Source organism: Mesoplodon densirostris, chromosome 2, assembly GCF_025265405.1.
Source record: "Mesoplodon densirostris isolate mMesDen1 chromosome 2, mMesDen1 primary haplotype, whole genome shotgun sequence".
Classification (NCBI taxonomy): domain Eukaryota; kingdom Metazoa; phylum Chordata; class Mammalia; order Artiodactyla; family Ziphiidae; genus Mesoplodon; species Mesoplodon densirostris.
Window position 1 is genome coordinate 114,450,213 of NC_082662.1, and position 23,542 is coordinate 114,473,754.

The 23,542-nt window shown below is 38.8% G+C and overlaps 1 protein-coding gene and 1 non-coding gene across 2 annotated transcripts in view; one reads left to right on the top strand and one right to left on the bottom strand.

The window, feature by feature from the left end:
* The window catches only part of NUP210L (nucleoporin 210 like), a 75,514-nt gene that overhangs the window by 22,801 nt on the left and 29,171 nt on the right, over positions 1 to 23,542 (bottom strand). The window contains exons 12-25 of the mRNA XM_060090587.1: positions 21,587 to 21,732; positions 17,422 to 17,643; positions 16,167 to 16,340; positions 10,127 to 10,319; positions 6,780 to 6,883; positions 6,467 to 6,571; positions 6,064 to 6,165; positions 4,938 to 5,066; positions 4,287 to 4,414; positions 2,737 to 2,869; positions 2,230 to 2,292; positions 1,684 to 1,863; positions 1,211 to 1,291; positions 991 to 1,122 (exon numbers count right to left, since the gene is read on the bottom strand). Coding sequence (XP_059946570.1) covers positions 991 to 1,122; positions 1,211 to 1,291; positions 1,684 to 1,863; positions 2,230 to 2,292; positions 2,737 to 2,869; positions 4,287 to 4,414; positions 4,938 to 5,066; positions 6,064 to 6,165; positions 6,467 to 6,571; positions 6,780 to 6,883; positions 10,127 to 10,319; positions 16,167 to 16,340; positions 17,422 to 17,643; positions 21,587 to 21,732 — 1,892 coding nt within the window. The remainder of the gene's footprint in view (positions 1 to 990; positions 1,123 to 1,210; positions 1,292 to 1,683; positions 1,864 to 2,229; positions 2,293 to 2,736; positions 2,870 to 4,286; positions 4,415 to 4,937; positions 5,067 to 6,063; positions 6,166 to 6,466; positions 6,572 to 6,779; positions 6,884 to 10,126; positions 10,320 to 16,166; positions 16,341 to 17,421; positions 17,644 to 21,586; positions 21,733 to 23,542) is intronic.
* LOC132484701 (U6 spliceosomal RNA) lies at positions 13,798 to 13,904 on the top strand. The gene has a single exon (XR_009531263.1). It is a non-coding gene; the product is annotated as a U6 spliceosomal RNA (small nuclear RNA).

Here is a 23,542-nt window from a genome sequence, read left to right on the forward strand (position 1 = left end):
CACCAGCCCCATGACACCCATGGCACTCTTCATGCTCAAGATGGGATTCCAGTTATTCCCCAGCTCCTAGTAGTGTGGGCCCAGGAGTGTGCTCAGCAACCACCTTTCTTTTTTTTCTTTTTTTTTTTTTTTTGTGGTATGCGGGCCTCACACTGCTGTGGCCTCTCCCGTTGCGGAGCACAGGCTCCGGACGCGCAGGCTCAGCGGCCATGGCTCACGGGCCCAGCCGCTCTGCGGCATGTGGGATCTTCCCGGACCGGGGCACGAACCCGCGTCCCCTACATTGGCAGGGGGACTGTCAACCACTGCGCCACCAGGGAAGCCCTTTCTTAATGTCAACTGCCCATCATGCAGCACAAACATCATGATTATTAATATAATTGTGTCTGAACATGTTGAAAGATTATATATTTAAACTTTATGTATAAATACTTTATATTCATAATGTGTTATTCATGTAACACAGTCATCTGCTCACAAATACAACATTATACAACAACAAATACATCAAAGGAAGCATTGCTTTGTTGAGAGCTCTTTCCAGCAAAGTATGTTAAACATCATATAGTATTATCTGAATACTCAAATTTGGATTCTTCATATGATTTTCAGGTTTCCAGCATTCACAGAACAATCGGAAAAAGAGTAAGTAATAATATTGTGTAGTTTAGAAGTGAGTTAGTCTAAAACTTATGATGGGGGCTTCCCTGGTGGCGCAGTGGTTGAGAGTCCGCCTGCCGATGCAGGGGACACGGGTTCGTGCCCCGGTCTGGGAGGATCCCGCATGCCGTGGAGCGGCTGGGCCCGTGAGCCATGGCCGCTGAGCCTGCGTGTCCGGAGCCTGTGCTCCGCAACGGGAGAGGCTGCGGCAGTGAGAGGCCCGCGTACCGCAAAAAATACCAAAACCAAAACCAAAACAACTTATGATGAAATAAAATAAATTTAGTATCAAGATCCCTAAGGTAATATAATAAACAGATAAGTTTATACCTCTGAATGCCTGGGCACTAGATCCAATACGTCCCTTTTGCTCATGGACCAATGGAATGTGAGCCCAGGGTTGGCATTGCTGAAGGAGAAAGGGGTCTGGGTACTGGTCACTCCCATGACGTAAACTGGCATCTGAAAACGAAGAGTGGTTTTGTGCTATACATCCTGTCCAGCTGGCATTATCAAAATAATGAATCTGGAACAGAGCCATCCTACTGACCTCAGTAGCTGTGATGAGTCGAGTTGCAGCTGCAAGGATCCTAACAGCCCTTAGCTGCACAACTTCAATCTGCACTTCATCCTGCTCAACAGGGTGGAGAGCAAGCTTAGGCTAAGAGGGAGTGTCTGTGGGGTGGATGCTTATGATAACTAGTTTGTTGGTTGTTGTTTGGGGCATTCAACAACAACAAATATGCCATAGATATAGGTTTTTTGTTTGTTTGTTTTTGTTTTGTATTTGTTCTTGAAACAATTCCTTAAGTATAGGGACTATACTTATAACAATGCCAAGTACTCTGTGGGTTTTTCACTGAAGGTTACATATTGCCCATGCCTGGTTAAGAGAATACCAAATGAGGGGACTGAAAAGACTTCCCTGGGCTGTTGACACCCTCCCCATCACTATTTCTTCCTCTACCTCCCAGTGATTCCCAGATGGAGGAGTAGAAGCAGAGCAGAACAAAGAACCAATACCTGGGAAAACACAATGACTTTTCCAGTATCTTCATTTACTGTCTTGATGGTGCCATGGACCACAGCTCTGCCAACTACCTTCCCTGTAACTTGGCCCCTCCTATTAACAACAGCCACGGTCTGATTACTGATGGAGAAGTGAGTGATAGATTGAGGCTGAGGGCCACCTTCAGACATTACCTGGAATGTAAACACACCAGTGAATGCCTGGACCTTGGGGAGAAGTCACATCTCCTTTCCCAACCTTTTGTCTAAGTAACTCAACTTTTTCATCTTCCCCCACTTTCTAACCAGCATATGCCACATCAACTCAAATGCACATGAAATGGAAGTGCTATAAATGATCCATAGGATTCCAAGAAGTAGGTCATACCATGTTTCTCATAGAACAAAGAAAATACTAATTTTCTTCTTTATCAAATCCTGTTGTACTTGGCTGCGAGTAGATAAGGGAAGGTCAACAGGAAGAGGTGTACGTGTATATGTGTGTTGGGGTGGAGCAGAGGTGGGATGGGGAGAAAGCCTTATTTCTGGCTTTAGGATCACCTGCATCATATTAGTTGGAATCAGTGTCATTTTCTCTGGAACAAGTCTGAATGGAGGAAACACCTTGAAGGAGAAAAACAAAAGGACAACAGTGATTGACTACAGTCAAGTTCATAGCAAATGATCATGTAGCTTATTCTAAGGAAAAAAATCCTAATTATGTACAATGAAGTTATATACAAAAACATGTATTTTATTTTATTTATAAATGCAAATTTTATTTATAATAGCAAAAATTATAAATTACTTAAGTGAGAATGATTAAATAAGTTATTACATATCCACTCACTGTAATAAAAGTGGTCATTAACATTATATTTACAATTACCTTTCTTTTCTACTTTTTTCTTTTTTTGGACATGCCTCACAGCTTGCGGGATCTTAGTTCCTGGACCAGGGATGGAACCTGCGCCCTCAGCAGTGAAAGTGCAGAGTCCTAACCACTGGAAATTTATAAAATTTATAAAGAAGACAAAGTATGAATTTTGGATGAGATAATTTCCTTACTTCAATTTGCCGAGGAGCCGACATGAATTTTCTCCCCATCTTGTCCCTGGCAATAGCTACAAGTGTGGTTTGCCCAATAGTGATAGCTCGAAGGATATAATTTTCAGAGTATTCGTCCTGTTTCTCCATTAGTCTGCAAAGACCCACAAATTTCTAGGTGAGAAAGATCTGGTTTTAAGAGTGGACAGTTATGCATCTTTCTAAGATGCTTAACGTTTTCTGCTTTCTTTTCTTTTTTTTTTTTTTTTTTTGGCCATGTGGTGCAGCTTGTGGGATCTTAGTTCCCCGACCAGAGATTGAACCCGGGCCCACGGCACTGAAAGCAAAGAATCCTAATCACTGGACCACCAGGGAATTCCCAATCTTCTGCTCATTTTAACTCAGCTTAGAAGGAACTACCAGAAAATAACTTCCAGAGTCAAGACAAAGTTCATAGCAATGGCAGAAGGCTCCTGAAGGGCAAAAATTTGTTCTAGGTCTCCAAAGGAATAAGAGCAATATAAACATAAACTGGCAAAACTGCAAATACTAAATTGCCTCAGAATTCCTGTATTTTCCCTTTCGCAGAGGGCAATACCAGTGCCTCTACTTCTAGATTTTTTGAAGGTCCTCAAGTCTGAAGCACCCCCAAAGGATATCATCCAAGGAGAAGTTTCATAAAATGGAAATATTAATGAGACACATGATTTTAGGCCCAAAATAAGACATCTGAGGATCTGGAAGGGGTATTTTGTAGAGAGCTGAATATGGGAAGACAGTATGGGCTGAAAGGTACTGTTACAAAAAAAGGAAAGAAGAAAATCTGAAATAACCTAAGGGAGAGCTAACCAGGCTACCAGGAGGGATATTCTTGTGGTATTAAGCATAGGGAGAAAGAAGTATATTTTTTAAAGATTTATTCATCATTTATTTTATTTATTTTTGGCTGCGTCAGGTCTTAGTTGCAGCAAACGGGATCTTCACGCTGGCTTCTCTCCAGTTGTGGCACACAGGCTCCAGAGCGCGTGGGCTCTGTAGTTTGCAGCACTCAGGCTCTCTAGCTGAGGCACACAAGCTCAGTAGTTGTGGGGCGCACGGGCTTAGTTGCCCCGCGGCATGAGGGATCTTAGTTCCCTGACCAGGGATTTAATCCACGTCCCCTGCATTGTAAGGCGGATTGGTTTTTTAAAATAAAATTATTTATTTATTTATTTTTGGATGTGTTGGGTCTTCACTGCTGCGCACGGGCTTTCTCTAGTTGCAGCGAGAGGGGGCAACTCTTCATTGCAGTGTGTGAGCTTCTCACTGAGGTGGCTTCTCTTGTTGTGGAGCACGGGCTCTAGGTGCGCAGGCTTCAGTAGTTGTGGCACACGGGCTCAGTAGTTGTGGCCCACGGGCTTAGTTGCTCTGCGGCATGTGGGATATTCCCCGACCAGGGATAGAACCTGTGTCCCCTGCATTGGCAGGCGGATTCTTAACCACTGCACCACCAGGGAAGTCCCTAAGGCGGATTCTTTACCACTGGACCACCAGGGAAGTCCCCAAGAAAGGAGTATTTAAATGGTACTCACATCAGGGTGACAATGGCAGAAGCCAACTGCAGTTTGAGCTCCATGTTCCTGAAGTATTTATTTTGGAACGGGCGTTTGGAAGAGCCAAGAACCCTCACAGTTACTAACACAGTTTTACCTATTTCAACCTAGTGGTTAAAAAACAAAAATTAAAAAAAATAATTTTTTAAGGTAATTTTAGTAGAGATGTCTCATTCACCTAGGGCCATTTAACTCTTAGAGGTGGCAAGCTCTTTTTTTCATGCTAAATGTTCCTGGTCAGCCTTTGATCTAGTAAGCCTAATCTATGTGTATTCTTTTAAGTTGTTCTTTATTTTTTTAAACTGTTTTTTAATTGTTTTATTTTGACCATGCCCTGTGGCACGTGGGATCTTAGTTCCCTGACCAGGAATCGAACCCACACCCACTGCATTTGAAGCATGGAGTCTTAAACACTGGACCACCAGGGAAGTCCCTAAGTTGTGCTTTAACACTATTTATCTTCATCATGTTTAGTGTTGGAATCGTGTTCTTTAAGGGCAGGTATTTCCATTAACATCATCAAAGGGCCTGCTATACATACATGGTAGCTGAGCACAGACTATATTAGGTGATGCTAGTGAGTGAGAATGATGCCTGCTTCATTTAAGAGAGAAAGCAAACATCTCTCACCTTATCAATCACATCAAGCTCCAGCTCTTGCATGTCTGACACCCTGAGGTGAGCGATTGCTGGACCCAAGAAAGCCAAACACAGGTCATAGACCTCCAAGCTGAGAAATCCTGGATGTACTGGAACTAACTAGAAGGAAGAAGATGGTAGCTGGGTAAAGAAGCAAACATGCTCCAAGCATAATCATAGCATTTATTTCCACCCAAAGTGGAAAATACAATATCTTACTTTCTTTGTGATGGGAACTCTGAGAGGTCACATTATATGTTTCAGGCATAGCACAATATGTACCCTTAAAGTGATGTTTCAGTTTGTGGCAAAATATGTACCCTTAACAAATACTAACTGATAAAGAGCAGAGTTTAAATTGATTGATTTCAAGCAGAATCCAACATACATATCCAGCTTCTTAATTATGAACAGGGAAAGGATTCAGGAAGAAAATCATGTACATTTATATGCAATCACAAGGAGGGAGAGAAAGCACTGGGTGGACTGATACTTTGTTTTTCCTTCTTGTACTACAGCTCCTGCACAGCAGCATGGTTTTTCACATCCTTTGCCCATAGGGCCTCAATCTCCTCTTTTAAAAAGCAACATTATGACTACAGTAAGTTACATTCCTTTGAGCTCTTTGAAGGAAATAAATACATATGTTAATATAATATATTTTTTTATTATTACAAGTCAACTAAAAGCAAATCTCTTGGCATATTGACTATGGAGTCAGCTTACTATTTTAAGTTGCCATGTCCTGGCTGAAAATACCATATACTCAGGTTATAAAGTCAATAGTATATCTAACTATCCACACAGTTCTGTGCTTCTACATTTATAAAAATGAACCTTCTTTTAATGGAAATCTTATAGTTAGATGTCTCCTACACTGTTTCCATTCAATCAGAGCCAAAAATTGCCGCATATTGTAGCTAGTTACAGAAAAAAACAAACCAAAAAAAAACCCCTCTTTTTTTGTTGAAGAATCTATGTAGGTTAAAAAAGGAAAAAGACACAAATGTTATTTTTTGTAACAAGTTTGAGACACCCAATAAAAATTTTCCAATCATTCTCCTAAGAATGAGCTTTGACCTGAGACCATTAGTCTGGGAATATCTCTAGAACTCACCTGGACAGAGCTTTCTGCTTCCAGGTAAGTGATGGTGGCAATGTCTTGCTCACTACTGTTGACTAAAAAATAACCAGATCCTTCCACAAGGCTAAATATTTCCTATGGAAAAACCAGACAAACAATATTCCATTCCCTTTGGTTTATAAAAAATTCAAAGAAAATAACTTCTACTTACCTAAGAAAGAGTATGAAATTAAAAGATTACAGTCAGTGGACCAAAGACAACATATGACTATTAAAGTATTACTGCTAAGGATAATTATTATATATGCATTATATATGTGTATCACTGATTTTCAACACATAAGTGAGCTTTTTTATTGTTATACTATTAATTTTAATAACCTAGTACTCTCCCCTCCAATATGATTCCATTTAGCTAGACCCGTAGAGCTTCTACCTTCACATCAGGGTGGTTATAGATGGTAGCATTCTCAGGCGATACTGTTACATCATCTACCAGGAGCAGCTCTACAGCTGCAGATCTGGGCAAGTTGGAAAGTTCCTAGAAATGTAATAAGAACCACAAAGGTAAATACAAACTTTTAATTCCTCAGCTCAGTGAGCGAAGATTCCAGTACTCTTTCAAGTGCCAAAGATAACAGATTCATAGAGGTGCATAGTTCTCAGATTTATGTCAGTTATATAAATGACTTCTAAGGAGGCTTAAATTTCAGTTAATTAATATTTTTTATATAACAGTCTCCACTTACTTTCCTTCTCTGAATAGAAGGACTTTCCATCTCTGAATAGCCCACAAAATTGACTCCAATGAGTACAGTCCCTTTTATCTGATGTACTTTAAGGATCCTTTGACCTGGAGACATGCAAAAAAGTACCCTGTGAGAAACAATAACGTGTAGAATACAAAGGTGTCTCTATTCTTTTTTTTTTTTTTTTTTTTTTTGCTGTACGCGGGCCTCTCACTGCTGTGGCCTCTCCCGTTGCGGAGCACAGGCTCCGGACACACAGGCTCCGCGGCCATGGCTCGCGGGCCCAGCCGCTCCGCGGCATGTGGGATCCTCCGGGATCGGGGCACGAACCCGTGTCCCCTGCATCGGCAGGCGGACTCTCAACCACTGCGCCACCAGGGAGGCCCTACAAAGGTGTCTCTAGAAAACCAAAAATCTGCCCTAATTTTTTCCAAATGGTGTTTTATTTCAGGGAGAAAAACAAAAACAAAAACAAAAAACAGTGAATAGGGAAATACCCAAGAAACAGGAAACTGGGGTTCTATGTTGACTCTGCAATTATATTCCTATGTGACCTTGGGCAATCACTTTATTTCTCAGTTCCTTTATTAAATGAGGGGTTGAGACAGACAAAATCTAAAATTCTTTCCAGCTCTAATGGTTTGTGAGTCCAAAAATAAGCTGACAATAGGGTATGGGGAAATTTTTGTTTGATTTTAAAATAAAAGTGAGAAATAAAGAGATTGTCCTTTGGGACTTTTCATGCTTCTAAACTGTTTTGTGTATGTAAATGTCATGTCAGTCCCTTACTCAAAAATTTTAAATGAAAAAAAAATTTTTTTAATTGCTAACTAGTCCTTATTAGAGCAATTCAAACTACTTAAACTAGTATTTGAAGCCATCCATAATCTGACCCTGCTTTTCTCATTCATTCTTTTTTCTTTCTTTTTAATTTAACTAACATGAATCTGCCACTTTACTTAGGACAACTCTTATTTTATCCTCAGCACATGATGATCATGTATAAATCTGCAAAGCATTTTCTCATTATGTTACATTCTTTCATTCAACAAAGATTTATTAAGGGCCTAACTACATGCTAGGCACTATGACAAGTAATTAGGATACAGAGATGAAGAAGAAAACAACACAGTTCTTGCCTTCAAAGAAACTCACAGCTTAGGAGGGTGGCTGAGAGGTAAATCAACCACTGCAATACAGTGTGATAAGTACTATTATAGAAGTATGTACAGAGCACATAATACAGAATATATAAGAGCACAAAGAAGGAATATTCTCCTTAGATTGGGAATATAGAGGAACAGAAAACTCCTAGATTACTAGAGAAAGATTTTAGCCTAGTGAAGATGCAAGTAAAGAGAAAATAAAACATATGCAAAGGAAAGAGGTATGACAAGCCTTTTCATGGTTAAGGATCTAAAATTGTTGAGTATGAGAAAAATGTAGAATACATGTGGGTGGTAATAAGAACTGAAGCCAAAGAAGTAGGCAGGGGTTGGTATGTTAAGCTGCAACGTATGAACTTTATCCAGAAAGACACAATGACAATACGTGTCACTGCGGGCTTAGTTGCCCTGCAGCATTTGGGAACTTAGTTCCCTGACCGGGGATTGAACCCACGTTCCCTGCATTGTAAGGCAGATTCTTTACCACTGGACCACCAGCAAAGTCCCCAGATTTGTATTTTAGAAAGATCATTCTGGGGACTTCCTTGGTGGTCCAGTGGGTAATACTCTGTGCTCCCAATGCAGGGGGCCTGGGTTCAATCCCTGGTCAGGGAACTAGATCCTACATGCATGCCTCAACTAAGAGTTTGCATGCCACAACTAAGAGTTCACATGTTGCAACTAAAGATCCCGCATGCCGCAACTAAGACCCGGCGCAGCCAAAATAAATAAATAAATATTTTTTTAAAAAAAAGAAAAGAAAGATCATTCTGGACAGTAGTATGGAGGGTGGATTAGAGAGTAGGAGAGACACACTGAGATCAGTTAGGAGGCTACTATGGTGATGTAGGATAGAGGTTATGAGGACATTATTGATGAAGTTAGAGAGGAAGAGAGAAAACCTTTAGAAAATAAAATGGATGGTATTTGGTGATTGATTGATTTTTACAGATATAAGGAGCATCTCTTTCTTCCCCACCACTTTTTACATTAACTGTATCATATTATTGGTATTCTAGTGTTATAGTATCATATACATATTAATATTATGTTATCATATTCTCTAGTTAAGCCCTTAAACTTGTCCTGAGTATAAACTCCCTGTGGGTAAGGGAAAGCTTAAAACTTATTTCTTTAGTGTTTCTTATTCAATTGAATAGTTATCTAAATGGGAAAAGAATTTGAAAAAGAACAGACACATGTATATGTATAACTAAATCACTTTGCTGTACACCTGAAACTAACACATTATTAATCAATTATACTCCAATATAAAATAAAAAGTTAAAAGAAAAGAATGGTTACCAAATACTCATACCAGAAACCTAAAAGTTACCCTTTGTGCCACTTTCTTCTTAACTTTTGGGATTGATTTGTGGTAGATTGTTATATTAATGGCTTGTGGTGAATCATGCCTGGTGGTATCCATGCTCTTGAGTAGTCCTGGCCTACCTTGACTCTGGTTTTGGCCAGGTGACTTGCTTTGGAGAATAGGACCTCAGCAAATGTGATACAAGAAAAGGCTTGATGGGCTACTGCCCCTGAGGGCTTGTTGCCCTCTTAGAACCTCATCTTGTGCCTCTTGCCCCCTCTCTAAGTCAGTCTCACTTGACTTATTTAGTTCATTCTTTCTATTTGCTCTTTCTGCCATCTCTTCAGGTCTCAGAGTACATGCGACTTTCTTAGGGCAGTCTTCTCTGATCTAAACTAGGTTAGGTTCTCCTGTTATAAGCTCTTAATGAATCCCATATTTGCCCTTCAAAACACCTAACACAATGTAATGTTTAAAGTCCAGTTTCCCCAACTGGACTGTAAGTCTATGAGGGCAAAAGCTGTGAGTGCCTCATTTACCATAATATCTCCAAGCGCCTAGCAGAGGGCCTTACATGTAGTAGCCACTCAATAAACACTGCCTAACAAATGAATAATATTTCCAAAGTTTTAGGCAAATAATAGGTAACCAATACATTTAAAATTAATTTAATTTTGTGTTCTTGTGAGAAACGTTGGACCCTAGACCCTAGCTTTGCAAACAAGGGAATCTACCTTTATGTTTCCTAAAAAATACAAAGATCGAAGGTGAAAGGTGAGACAGGATAAGTAGACTGTCACCCACAAGGAAATATTTAGTGCAGAACCATTTAGTAGATATATGAAAAGATTCATAAATATTTACAATACCATGTAGCCGGGTCTGCCCGCTGCCATCATCCTTTGCTACCATCTCCACTGAATTGTAATTTTCAAAATGAGCTAGTGTTTCATTTGAGGATTTCCATTCTAGCATCAGTGAACTGAAATTATCAAACTTTCTCCTGTGTTGATCAAACACTACCAGTTCCAGGACTGTGTCTCTCAGGCTTGATACAGGAATCTGTATTAAAATTAAAAGTAAGAAAAGAAAAGAAACAATAGTTTAAGAGGTGGTAAGATATTCCTGAAGCTAGGGATCATGTTTTCTCCCAATATTTTTTCTTTGACAGTTTTAAAAGGTACACATATGTTAAAAGAATGGTATAGTGAATACCTATATATACTTCATCTCAATCTGCCATTTGCTTTCTCTATCTCCCCCTCTACTTTCATACTCTCTGTGTGCGTATTTGTATGTGTGTGTGTCTTTTTTTTTTCCAAATGATTTAGGTATCATGGCACTTTACCCCTAAATATTTCAGCATGCATTTCCTAAGAATGAGTAGCAAAAACTACATTATCACACATAAGAATATTAACATTAATTCAGTGTTACATACTGTATAGTCAATATTTCAATTTCCCCACATGTCCCCCAAAACGTCTTTTATACCTGTTTTAAATTTTTGATCTAAATTTGACGTTGACAGACTTCCCTGGTGGCGCAGTGGTTAAAAATCCACCTGCCAATGCAGGGGACATGGGTTCATGCCCTGGTCCGGGAAGATCCCACGTGCCGTGGAGCAAGTAGCCCATGAGCGACAACTACTGAGCCTGCGCTCTAGAGCCCATGTCCATGACTACTGAGCCTGTGTGCCACAACTACTGAAGCCTGCATGCCTAGAGCCCGAGCTCCGCAACAAGAGAAGCCACCACAATGAAAAGCCTATGCACTACAATGAAGAGTAGCCCCTACTCACTGCAAGTAGAGAAAGCCCACGTGCAGCAACGAAAACCCAATGCAGCCATAAATAAATAAATAAATAAAAGAAATTGGCTGTTCTTTGTCCCCAGTTCTTGAGAAGTAACCCTAAACCCTTGGAATTTCCTGAGTGATAGGAGTGTATCTGTTATTCATGATGGACCCCTTGGATCACACTTGAGTTCATACTTATAAGATGACTCAGGATGGGGGCTGGTCATACTAGAAAAACCAGTCATGTGATTATAGTGATGGGACTTTGAGCCAGGTGATACCCACCTGACCTCTAGGGAGGGGAGGGGGGTTAGAAGTCGAGTTTAAACATGTGGTCAATGATTTAATCAATCATGTTTATGTAATAAAACCCCTATAAAAGTTCTGGACACCAAAACTCTGAGGACCTAAATGAAACCTAAATGAAATAGGAAAATTCAAAATATACAAGCAAGCAAAACTGACTCAATAAGAAATAAAAAATCTGACTAGATCTATAACAAGTAAAGAGATTGAATAAGTAATTGTAAAAAACAACGCAACATCCCACAACAAAAATCCTAGGCCCAGATGGCTTCACTGGTGAATTGTACCAAATGTTTAAAGAGTAATGAATACCAATTCTTCACAAACTCTTCAAACAAGTAGAAGAGAAGTGAATACTTCCCAACTCATTCTGTGAGGCCAGTATTACGCTGATACCAAACCAAAGATACCACAAGAAAATAAAACTACAGATTAAAATCTCTTCTGAATATAGATGCAAAAATCCTCTACCAAATACTAGCAAGCTGAATCCAGAAGTATATAAAAAGGTTTATACATGATAAACAAGTGGAATTTATCCCAGGAATGCAAGGTTGGTTCAACACATGAAAATCAATCAATGTAACACACCATATTAATAGAATAAAAGGGAAAAAAACACACAATCATCTCAACAGATACAGAAAGAACATTGAACAAAATGTGAAACTCTTTGGTGATAAAAACATTCCACAGACTAAACTTCCTCAACCTATATAGGGCATCTATGAAGAATCCACATCCAATATCATACTTAATAGTTACAGATTGGAAGCTTTGCCCCTAAGATCAGGTATAAGACAAGATGTCTGTCCTTGCCACTTCTAATGAACATTGTGCTGGGGGTTCTAGCTAGGGCAACTAGTCAAGAAGACAAAAAGAAGGCATCCAGATTGGAAAGGGAGAAGTCTGACTGTCTCTATTTTCAGATGACATAATCTTGTGTATAGAAAACCCTAAGGAACCCACCAAAAAACTATTAGATCTAATAAATGAGTTCAGCAGTGTTGTAAGATACAAGATTAACATGCAAGAATCAGCTGTATTTCTATACAAGAGCAACAATCTGAAAATGAAATAAATAATTATCTTTATGATAGCATCAAAAAGAATAAAATATTTAGGAATAAATCTAACAAAAGGAGTGCAAGTGTATACTCTAAACCAGGTGTTCCCAACCCCCAGGCCACAGACCAGTACTGGTCCACAGCCTGTTAGGAACCGGGCCACACAGCAGGAGGTGAGAGGTGGGCGAGGGAGCAAAACTTCATCTGCCGCTCCCCGCTGCTCCCATCGCTCCCCATCGCTCACGTTACCGCCTGAACCATCACTCGCATTACTGCCTGAAACATCCCCCCACACCCCCTCTCAACCCCATCTGTGGAAAAATTGCCTTCCACAAAACCAGTCCCTGGTGCCAAAAAGCTTGGGGACCACTGCTCTAAACTACAAAAATTGTTGAATGAAATTAAAGAAACCCTAAATAAATGGAAAGATAGCTCACATTCATGAATCAGAAGACAATATTGTTAAGATGGTAATGCTCTCCAAATGAATCTACAGATTTAATGAAATTCCTGTCAAAACCCCTGCTAGGGGCTTCCCTGGTGGCGCAGTGGTTGAGAGTCCACCTGCCGATGCAGGGGACACGGGTTCGTTCCCTGGTCCCAGAAGATCCCACATGCAGCGGAGCGGCTAGGCCCGTGAGCCATGGCCGCTGAGCCTGCACGTCCGGAGCCTGTGCTCCACAACGGGAGAGTCCACAACAGTGAGAGGCCCACATACCACAAAACAAACAAACAAAAAACAAACAAACAAACAAAAACCCTGCTAGTTTCTTTGCAGAAATTGACAAAGGAATCCTAAAATTCATATGCAAATGCAAGGGACTCAGAATAGCCAAAACTATATTGAAAAAGAAGAATAGAGTTGGAGGACACATACTTCCCAATTTCAAAATTACCACAAAGCTACAGTAATCAAGATAGTATGGTACTGGCATAAGGACAGACGTATGGATTAATTGAAGAGATTTGTGAGCCCAGGAATAAATCCTCACATTTATGGTTAATAGATTTTCAACAAGAGTGCCAAGATGATTCAAAGGAGAAAGAATAACCTTTTTAATAAATGGTGCTGGATCAACTGGATATCCACATGCAAAAGAATGAAGATGGACTCCAACTTCACACCATATACAAAAATAAACTCAAAATGGATTAGAGGCCTAAATGTAAGGACTAAAACTACAAAACTCTTAGAAGTCAAAAGCGTAAATACTCATGCCCTTGGATTAGACAATGGTTTCTTAGATATGACATCAAAAATACAAACAAAAACAACAACAGAAGTGATGAATTGGACATCGTTAAATAAAACCTTTTGTGCTTCAAAATACACCATCAAGAAAGTGAAAGTTTACAAAAAGAAAGTGAAAGTACTCGCTTCAGCAGCACGTATACTAAAACTGGAATGATACAGAGAAGATTAGCAAAACCCTTGCACAAGGATGACACCCAAATTCGTGAAGCATTCCATATTTTTAATAGACTGGTGGTTGCCAAGGGGGAGGGGTAGGAAATGGATGGATTGGCAGTTTGGGATTAGCAGATGCAAACTGGTATATATAGAATGGATAAACAAGAAAGCCCTACTGTATAGTACAGGGAACGATATTCAATATCCTGTGATAAACGTTAACGGAAAAGAATATGAAAAAGAATGCATATGTATGTCCCATAAAAATTTTTTTTAAAAAGAATGCATATATATGTATAACTGAGTCACTTTGCTGTACAGCAATAATTAACACAGCATTGTAAGTCAAATATACTTCAATTAAAAAATGCAAAACAATCAAAAAAGAAAGTGAAAGACAACCCATAAGATGGAAGAAAAGTTTTGCAAATCACGTATCTCAAAAAGACTTGTATTTAGGATACATGAAGAACTTGTATAACTCAATATAAAAGATGAACAACCCATAAGATTGGAATAGACATTCTCCAAAGAAGATATACAACTGGCCAATAAGCACATGGAAAGGTGCACAATGTCATAAGTTATTGAGAAATGTAAATCAAAACCACTATAACATACCACTTCTCACACACTAGGAAGGACATAATCAAAATGACAAACATTAACAAGTATTGGCAAATGTGGAGAAATTGGAATTCTCATACATTGGTAACGGAAATGTAAAATGAGGTAGCCATTTTGGAAAACAGCTGGAAGTTCTTCAAAAGGCTAAACATAGAGTTACCATATGACCCAGCACTTCCACTCCTAAATATATACTCAAGAGAGCTGAAAATATATTCACACAAAAATTTGTGCATGAATGTTCATTGTAGCATTATTCATAAGAGCCAAAAAATGGGAACCACCCATATATCTATCAACTGACAAATGGATGAGCAAAATGTAGTATATCTATATAACAGAACCCAGCCTTAAGAAAATAATGCAGTAGTGATTCATTCTACAACCTGGATGAATCTTAAAAACATGCTAAATGTAAGAAGCTACATGTAAACACCATATATTGTATGATTCCATTTATATGAAGTGTCCAGAATAGGCAAATCTATAGAGAAAGAAAGTATATTAGTGGTTTTCAGGGACTTAGAGGAGGGGGAAGTGGGGAGTGACTGCTAATGGGTGTGGTGTTTCTTTTTGGGGAAATGAAGATGTTCTGAAGGTAGATAGTGGTGATGGTTGCACAACTCTGATTTGCACACTTTTTAAAATTGAAGTAGAGCTTAGTTAACAATATTACTTGTATACTTTTAAACAGGTGAATTTTATGGTATGTGAATTATACTCAAATACAAAAAAAAAATAAATAAATGCTAAAGTATGGAGGATCATGTTTGTAACTTACTCTTAAATGGTTCCAGGAAAAAAGTTGTACTTTTCCTGGAAATTTTCTATAAATTTAAATTATTTCAAATGAAAAAAAAGATATTGAATGACAATGCCATTATAGAGATAACTTCTATTCTGCTCCATCTAAGTGCTTTTTAAAAAAGTGAATAATTTATAAAGTTCAAATAATAGTATTTAATGTTGAATTTGGTTCTGAAAAAAAATGAGTTCCTAACCTGCAACATCTCTTAAGTTCTTTTATAATAAAAAGGCAGTATAGCAAGAAAGTTAATAACGTGTGCATTGGAGTCAGATGGAAAATGCTATTTTCTAGCTTTATGACCTTGGGAAAATTACTCAACTTCTAGGATCCTCAGTTTCTTCATCTGTAAAATGGGAATAATTAAAGGATTGTTCTATTCTGCAAAGGCTAAGAAATGACTTCTATTTTCCCATGCTTGGAATCATAGTTAACCTCATTTAGTGTATAGTCTGATGTTCTAGTTTCTAGGTTAGATAACTCATTTATTCCTCATTCCCTGTTGCCTACCTTCTAGCTATGCTATTGCTTATCGTTATTCTTCATATGGGTTTGGAGTAGAGGTAAATCCTATAAGTTACTAATAATGCTAATAAAAGATTTAGTAGGGAAGGATACTAGCAAACCAATTTGGAAGTTATTTAGAGAGTTCTCAATTGCCTACTGTCATAGTTACAAGCTGACTATGTACCTAAGTACAACAAGCAAAGTCACTAAGCGTCACTAAGTATAGCCAACTCTAACCTAATTGAATCACCACTTCTAAGACACTATCAGAGATTAGATAACAAATAAAAGAGTTTCCTTAACTTCAATCAGACAAAAGCTACATTTCAGACCATTTATCTTAAGGCAGGTTAGAGAAAATGTAAATTAGTTGGAAATACTGTACTCACCAGTTGTTTGTTATGCTGTGGCAGAGGACATGGCTGGGCACCAGCTGGCACCTTATATACTGGAGTTACTGATATGCTGGCAGGGTGGGCACATATGAAGCGTACCTGCACAACTTCTACAGCTGGACTAGGGTTCAGGACACCTGGATGATTTCCAATTTGGAATGTCAGAATCTTTAAGAAAACACAAGGGCAAGAGATAATTGTGGGTAGACACTTGATGTCAGTTGTGCCAATCTAAACGTGTTAGAATTATTCAAATTCCAGTATAGAGTCCCTTTGGACATTATAATCAGGCAAATCCCTTAAAGACACTATAGTTCTTAATTATCTGTGCTAAGAGAAACAAGGGTATCATAGAAACAAAGGGAACATTAAAAAAATCTAACTGACCAATTACTTCAGTCTTTTCTTCCACCAAATCTTTTGTTACCAGTTGGCAAAAAGTGGAAAAACTAATTTGTGTTTCAACTCATTTCTGGTGGAAATACTAATGAATAACAATGTGAAAACAAAAAGAAGCTAGAGAGCTTCAAAAGGGGGTAATTAGGATTGAAATCACTAATAGCTAGTCATATATACAATACAGTACATTAGAGATATTAAAATGAAGCTCAATTGATTATAGCACAGTTCTTATTAAGTTAAAATCATACATGGATTCCCTGGGGGCTGGTTAGCTGGACTATGCCTCATAGTCATACTTTAAATTCTCAATCCTGGTCAAACTGAAAACCTTTGTTACTGGTTTTGGTAGAAGCAGGGTGCAGCTATGGATAAAGCCATCACTACCTCTAAAAATAATCAAAACTAATTAAACTGATAAAGGGCAATATACTAATTACTCTTATCAACACAGATCTAAGTTACTCTTCAAAATTGATAACCATAGATGACACTTTAAATTTCCCTTCCTCACATTCTTTGGAGGTGGAAAACTATATATCCTCTAGTCTAGGCAACAGGAAATGAATGATAGTGATAAAATGATTGAAATAAGCCCCCTGCTACAAAAAAATCTTGAACCATTTGGTTGGTGAACTGTTAGAATTCTCAGATGAGCAAACCAAAACCTTTGGTGTACATTTAAAGGATAGTAAGCTTTAAAAAGAAAAGATCTTTTAATCAATAATTAGAATTTTCCCATCTAGTACATAAACTAAATCCATTAGGATCTGAAAAGGACTGGCTAGAAGTACAAAAGATTTGGAGTATTATTGCTAAAAGAAATGTTAGAAAAAGATCATTTTCCTACTTGTTCCCCTAAATCCAGGCACAGGACCCGATAGATATACTGATTCTGTTTTCTCTTAGCTGGCAGCCGGACTTGCGTTATTCTAATTTTCTCTGTGTTCTCCGTGCTCAGCTCCAAAAAGAATCGTGAGGGCTCCAAGATCCATGGACGAGGGCCCCCTTCAAATATCATTTCCTTTACAGAGTGCCATGTCACCAGTGCCACTTCCACAGGGTTTAGAGCCTGATGACATTTAAAGAAATTAACCCCTGATTAGTTAGAGAATTCAACGGTTTCCTAAAGTGAAAAACTGGTTATATAACTATAATGTAAATGACATTAGACTTAATTCCCAAATTAGGAAACATAAATGTTATGCCTCTTACTTGGAATGCTTCTCAACCTCTGTACTAATTTAGATCCCACCTATCATTCAGCCTAACTCATGTGTCAAGAGAATCCATTAATTTATGTCTAATCATTCCAGACCACAACCACTTCTGCATCCTCTAAGCTCTTATAGTAATTATCTCTACCATTAATTTGTATACTTGTTTATCCCCTAATTCTATTTAAATATGTCAAATCTTCATATATATACATCCAATAATTCTTGTTATACTGTCTAGTTATGTAAACTTCTTAAGAGAAAAGAGTATCTTATACCCCAAATTTTTGAAAGAATCTCTCTTCCTCGTGGGATTTAGTACAATGCTGTGGACATAAAAAGTATTGATAAATAAGTGCATAAACATTTTTTTCTTTTTTCTCTTTTTAAAAAAATTGAAGTATAACTGGCATATAACATTACACTTGTCTCAGGTGTGTAACATAATGATTTGATATTTTTATACACTGCAAAATGATCACCACAATAAGTCTAGGTACCATCTGTCACCATATTACGTAAGAATTTTAAATGGATATTTTACTAAAGTATCAAAGAACTCCTGCCCTAAAAATATGAAAATAATACATCTATACAGTTCATCTGTTTCTCAAAGAACTCTCACCTAAGAGGTAGTCAAGACAGGTATTATTCACTCCAGTATACAGAGGAGTTGTATCCTACTTAGAGATGAGGAAACTGGTTTTGGGGGAATGAAGTATTCTCAAAGTGTAGGGGTTTTTTGTATGGCACACAGTGTCTACAACAGTGACTAAGTGACAAAATGAAGTATAGAGTTGAAGCAATCATTCTGAAAATGTAAGCAAACCGTGTTTTAATATTTCTTTCCTGAACTAGTCAATCATATTTATTATCGAATACTATTAACATTAAACATTCCTATGTCTAATGGCAGTATTCTCTTAAAAATGTATATATAATTCAATTTAACAAATATTCATTGATGGCCCACTGGTGATACAGTAATAGAAAGCCAAAATAAGGTCCTGCCTCACAGTGGAGCTAAGAGTCTGGAAAAGTCAGATTTGAAGTAGGTAAAGAGTATAATGAGTGTTACAAAAAGGCACAGTACAGAGTGCCAAACAAGCCTCAAATAGAAGAAATTAAACTAGTCAGAGGCTTCATGGAAGGCTTTCTGAGAAAGCAAAACTGGAGTTATTCTTTTTTCCTAGATGTATATAGTCCAAAATTAATCAGATCAACTGAATTGAACTGATGTATAAAAGGAAAAATTGAGAACTATATACCATGTACCAAAACATAAGATTGATAACAAAAGTAAAACATACATATATTTTTCAGCAGCTAAAGAAAAAGATCATGACCAAAGTACTAGGTAGAAAAAGAAAATCATCATCTTACTTCCTTTCCTTTAAGGATAGTTTTCACTCAGGGGAGATCTGATTTGTGGGACATTCAATAAATATAAAATTAGGGTAAGGATAATGATAAAACTAAGGAAAAACCTCGTGAAATGACCAGGGGCTGCAGCCTAGCACTTTCACTTAATTAGGCAAGTAGGATGATTCATCCACTAAGAGAATGAGTGCAATACGCTCAAACCATATGTTTAATACTTAGGCTGCACAATGTACAATGAGGCCAACTTAAAATGCAAATATTAATGAACAAGTTATCTTTTTAAAATTAATAACTTACCTTGCTTCTTTCATTGACAACTTTTTCCCTGTGGATGCCTCCTCACCCTAAGAGGCACTGAGTCAGTATTTGTCAGTATGTATCAGCAAGAACTTGTAGACATCAATTTTTGCTGTTGTTTATTTTTTAAATTTTAGTTTACTTTTTATTATTTTTGGCTGTGTTGGGTCTTCGGTGCTGCGTGCAGGCTTTTCTCTGGTTGCGGCGAGTGTGGGCTACTCTTCGTTGTGGTGCACGGGTTTCTCATTGCGGTGGCTTCTCTTGTTGCGGAGCACAGGCTCTAGGTGCACGGGCTTCAGTAGTTGTGGCTCGCAGGCTCTAGAGCGTAGGCTCAACACTTGTGGCTCACGGGCTTAGTTGCTCTGCGGCATGTAGGATCTTCCCAGACCAGGGCTCAAACCCATGTCCCCTGCATCAGCAGGCAGATTCTTAACCACTGTGCCACCAGGGAAGCCCCTAGATATGAATTTTAGCTCCTGAAGGACTCAGATATATAGAAAGCATGCCAGGCTCTGTCTACTTTTATCTTTTTTATTTTTAAAATTATTTATTTATTTATTTAGGCTGCTCTTAGTTGCAGCATGCAGGATCTTCGTAGCGGCGTGCGGAATCTTCAGTTGCAGCTTGTGGACTTCTTAGTTGTGGCATGCATGTGGAGATCTAGTTCCTAGACCAGGGATTGAATCTGGGCCCCCTGCACTGGGAGCATGGAGTCCTACCCACTGGCCCAAGAGGGAAGTCCCTATCTACTTTTATTTTGAACTGCCACCTGTCGTAATATCCCAATTATAATGGACCAATCCTTGGGGGCCAAAATGATGACTGCTGTGCTGAAAATTTGTAAGTATAAAGGGTAAAAGATGATTGACTTCCCTCCCTAGGGTGGAAGGTTTTCTTTCAGAGTTCTTCAAAAGACAGTATACTAATATTCTATATCTACTTCCAGGTGGTGTTACAAAGATACATACATATGTAAAAATTCAAACAGTACCTTAAGAGACTTCCCTGGTGGTCCAGTGGCTAAGACTCTGCGCTCCCAATGCAGGGGGCCCGGGTTTGATCCCTGGTCAAGGAACTAGATTCCACATGCTGCAACTAAGAGTTCGCATGCCGCAACTAAAGATCCTGCAACTAAGACCTGGTGCAGCCAAATAAAAAAAATAAATAGTACCTTAAGATTAGTGTACTTTACTATATGTTTTTTATATCTCAGTAAAAAAGAGGAAAAAAAAGAGGAAAGAAAGCAAAATATCTAAAACTTGCTTGGACTTCCCTGGTGGTCCGGTGGTAAAGAATTCGCCTTCCAGGGGCTTCCCTGATTGCCCAGTGGCTAAGAATCTGCCTGCCAATGCAGGGGACACGAGGTCGAGCCCTGGTCCGGGAAGATCCCACATGTCGCGGAGCAACTAAGCCTGTGTGCCACAACTACTGAGCTTGCGCTCTAGAGCCCATGAGCTACAACTGCTGAGCCCACGTGCCACAACTACTGAAGCCCGTGCGCCCTAGAGCCTGTGCTCCGCAACAACAGAAGCCACCGCAATGAGAAGCCCGCGCACCACAACGAAGAGTAGCCCCTACTCACCACAACTAGAGAAAGCCCGCATGCAGCAACAAAGACCCAAGGCAGCCAAAAATAAATAAATAAATTTATTAAAAAAAAAAAAGAATCCACCTTCCAATGCAGGGGACATGGGTTCAATCCCTGTTTGGGGAACTAAGATCCCACATGCCGCGGGGCAACTAAGCCCACACGTGCCGCACGCCACAACTAGAGAGAAGCTGGCACACCACAACTAGAGAGAAGCCTGTACACCGCAACAAAGAGCCCACGTACCACAACTAAGACCCGACACAGGCCCCCCACAAATAAATAAATAAATAACAAAACTTGCTGATACAACTTATAAATATTCCTGTGGCCGAAACATGATAGCATAAACTCCCTGATACTCAGATTTGATGAGGGAGCTGTGGGTCTAAAAACAAGAGAGTGGTAAGTAAAGAGAACATAAATATCACTGATCTTTAATAGAGATCACAGATAGGTAGGAAGCTCCCAAGTAGACATAGTGGGGTCCATGAAAAGATATGGCAGTTCCTTAGCATGAAATATCTCACCTTTAGGGGTTCATAAGCAGCAAATGTGGCACTGCTCTCCAAATACTCTTCATATTTAGTCACACTAACTGTTACCAAAGTATGGCCCAGAGATTTGGCTGCTATATGTGCACTGGAACAGTATGTTGGTCCTGGTCTTTGAATACCTGCAAATCAAAAAACATGACTTCAGTAGGGTAATAAGCCATCAGTCCTCAAGGAAATCAGTCTATAGAAATATAAGAATTTTAATATATTAAAAAATTCTTAATCTTACACACTACTAGACCCCAATTATTTATATTAAGTTGATATAAAATAATGTTCCTTCTATTAACAGATATATATCATGTAAGACACAGTTCTATGTACGGTGAGGATACAAATATGAGCAAAGATCCTGACCTCAAGGCATATACAGTTTAGAAGGGGAGGGTGAACATTTACATAAATTAACCTATTAGTAGAAAATGATAAGCATTATAGAAGTCTAGAAAACAGCATGATTACTTTTAGCTGGAGAGATCAAGAAAGGTTTAGATATGCAGAAGAGAGTATCCTAAGCTGACAAATAAATGAACAAAGACAGAAATATAAATGAGATACAAATGAGTATATGAAAGAGATATATGGGAAATTTTAACTAAAGTAGTTAGTTTAGCTAGAGCCATACATGAAGCCAAAGCATGAAGTTCCAAAAAGTACGTTGGGTTACACTGTAGAGGGCCTTTAATACTAAACTAGAAGGATTTTGGCTGTTGTCCACAGGCAGGGCGAAGCCTCTCAAATTTTTTTTTTAATTGAATTGTATACTTTAAAATAATTAATTAATTAAATAATTAATTAAAATTTTTGGCTGTTTTGGGTCTTTGTTGCTGTGCACGGGCTTTCTCTAGTTGTGGCAAGCAGGGGTTACTCTTCGTCACGGTGCGGGGGCTTCTCATTGTGGTTGCTTCTCTTGTTGCAGAGCACAGGCTCTAGGTGCGCAGGCTTCAGTAGTTGTGGCACGTGGGCTCAGTAGTTGTGGCTCACGGGCTCTAGAGCACAGGCTCAGTAGTTGTGGCGCATGGGCTTAGTTGCTCTGCGGCATGTGGGATCTTCGCGGACCAGGGCTCAAACCCGTATCCCCTGCATTGGCAGGCAGATTCTTAACCACTGTGCCACCAGAAAAATCCACCTCTCAAAATTTTTGAGCAGGAAAATTAATTTTGAAATTGAGCTTCATGAAGATCTATCTGATAGCCATGATTATCAAAGGCAAGAACAGTTAGGAGGATATCGTTAAATTCTCAGTGAGAGATAATGAGGGCCTAAAAATGGGGAGAGACAGCCTAAGAACAGAGGAGAGGTGAGAGATATTATACAGTATAATTAACAAGGGCAAAAGAGAAGTCCAAGTTGATATCAACCTTATAGATGTATTGTGAGAATTAAATGGTTAGTATATGAAAAGTATTCAGAACAGAGCCTAGGAAATAGAAATGCTAAACAAATGTTAGATGCTACTACTGTCATTATTATTGATGAAAAAAACAATGGTGATCAGGATCAAATATGAAGTTCCATAACGGTAAATGATATTGATCCTTATGGATAGCTTATTCATATTCTTTTCTTATTAAAAAGGTATTTTCTGGGCTTCCCTGGTGGCGCAGTGGTTGAGAGTCCGCCTGCCGATGCAGGGGACACGGGTTCGTGCCCCGATCCCAGAAGATCCCACATGCCGCGGAGCGGCTGGGCCCGCGAGCCATGGCCGCGGAGCCTGTGTGTCCGGAGCCTGTGCTCCGCAACGGGAGAGGCCACAGCAGTGAGAGGCCCGCGTACAGCAAAAAAAAAAAAAAAAAAAAAAAAGGTATTTTCTTTTTTGGAATAAATTTAATATATACATATATTAAATGGCAATACAGTCCTCTTAGAAAGAGGTGTAGTATATATATTAAAGAAAGAATGAAAGAAAGAAAGAAAGAAGAGCTTGAG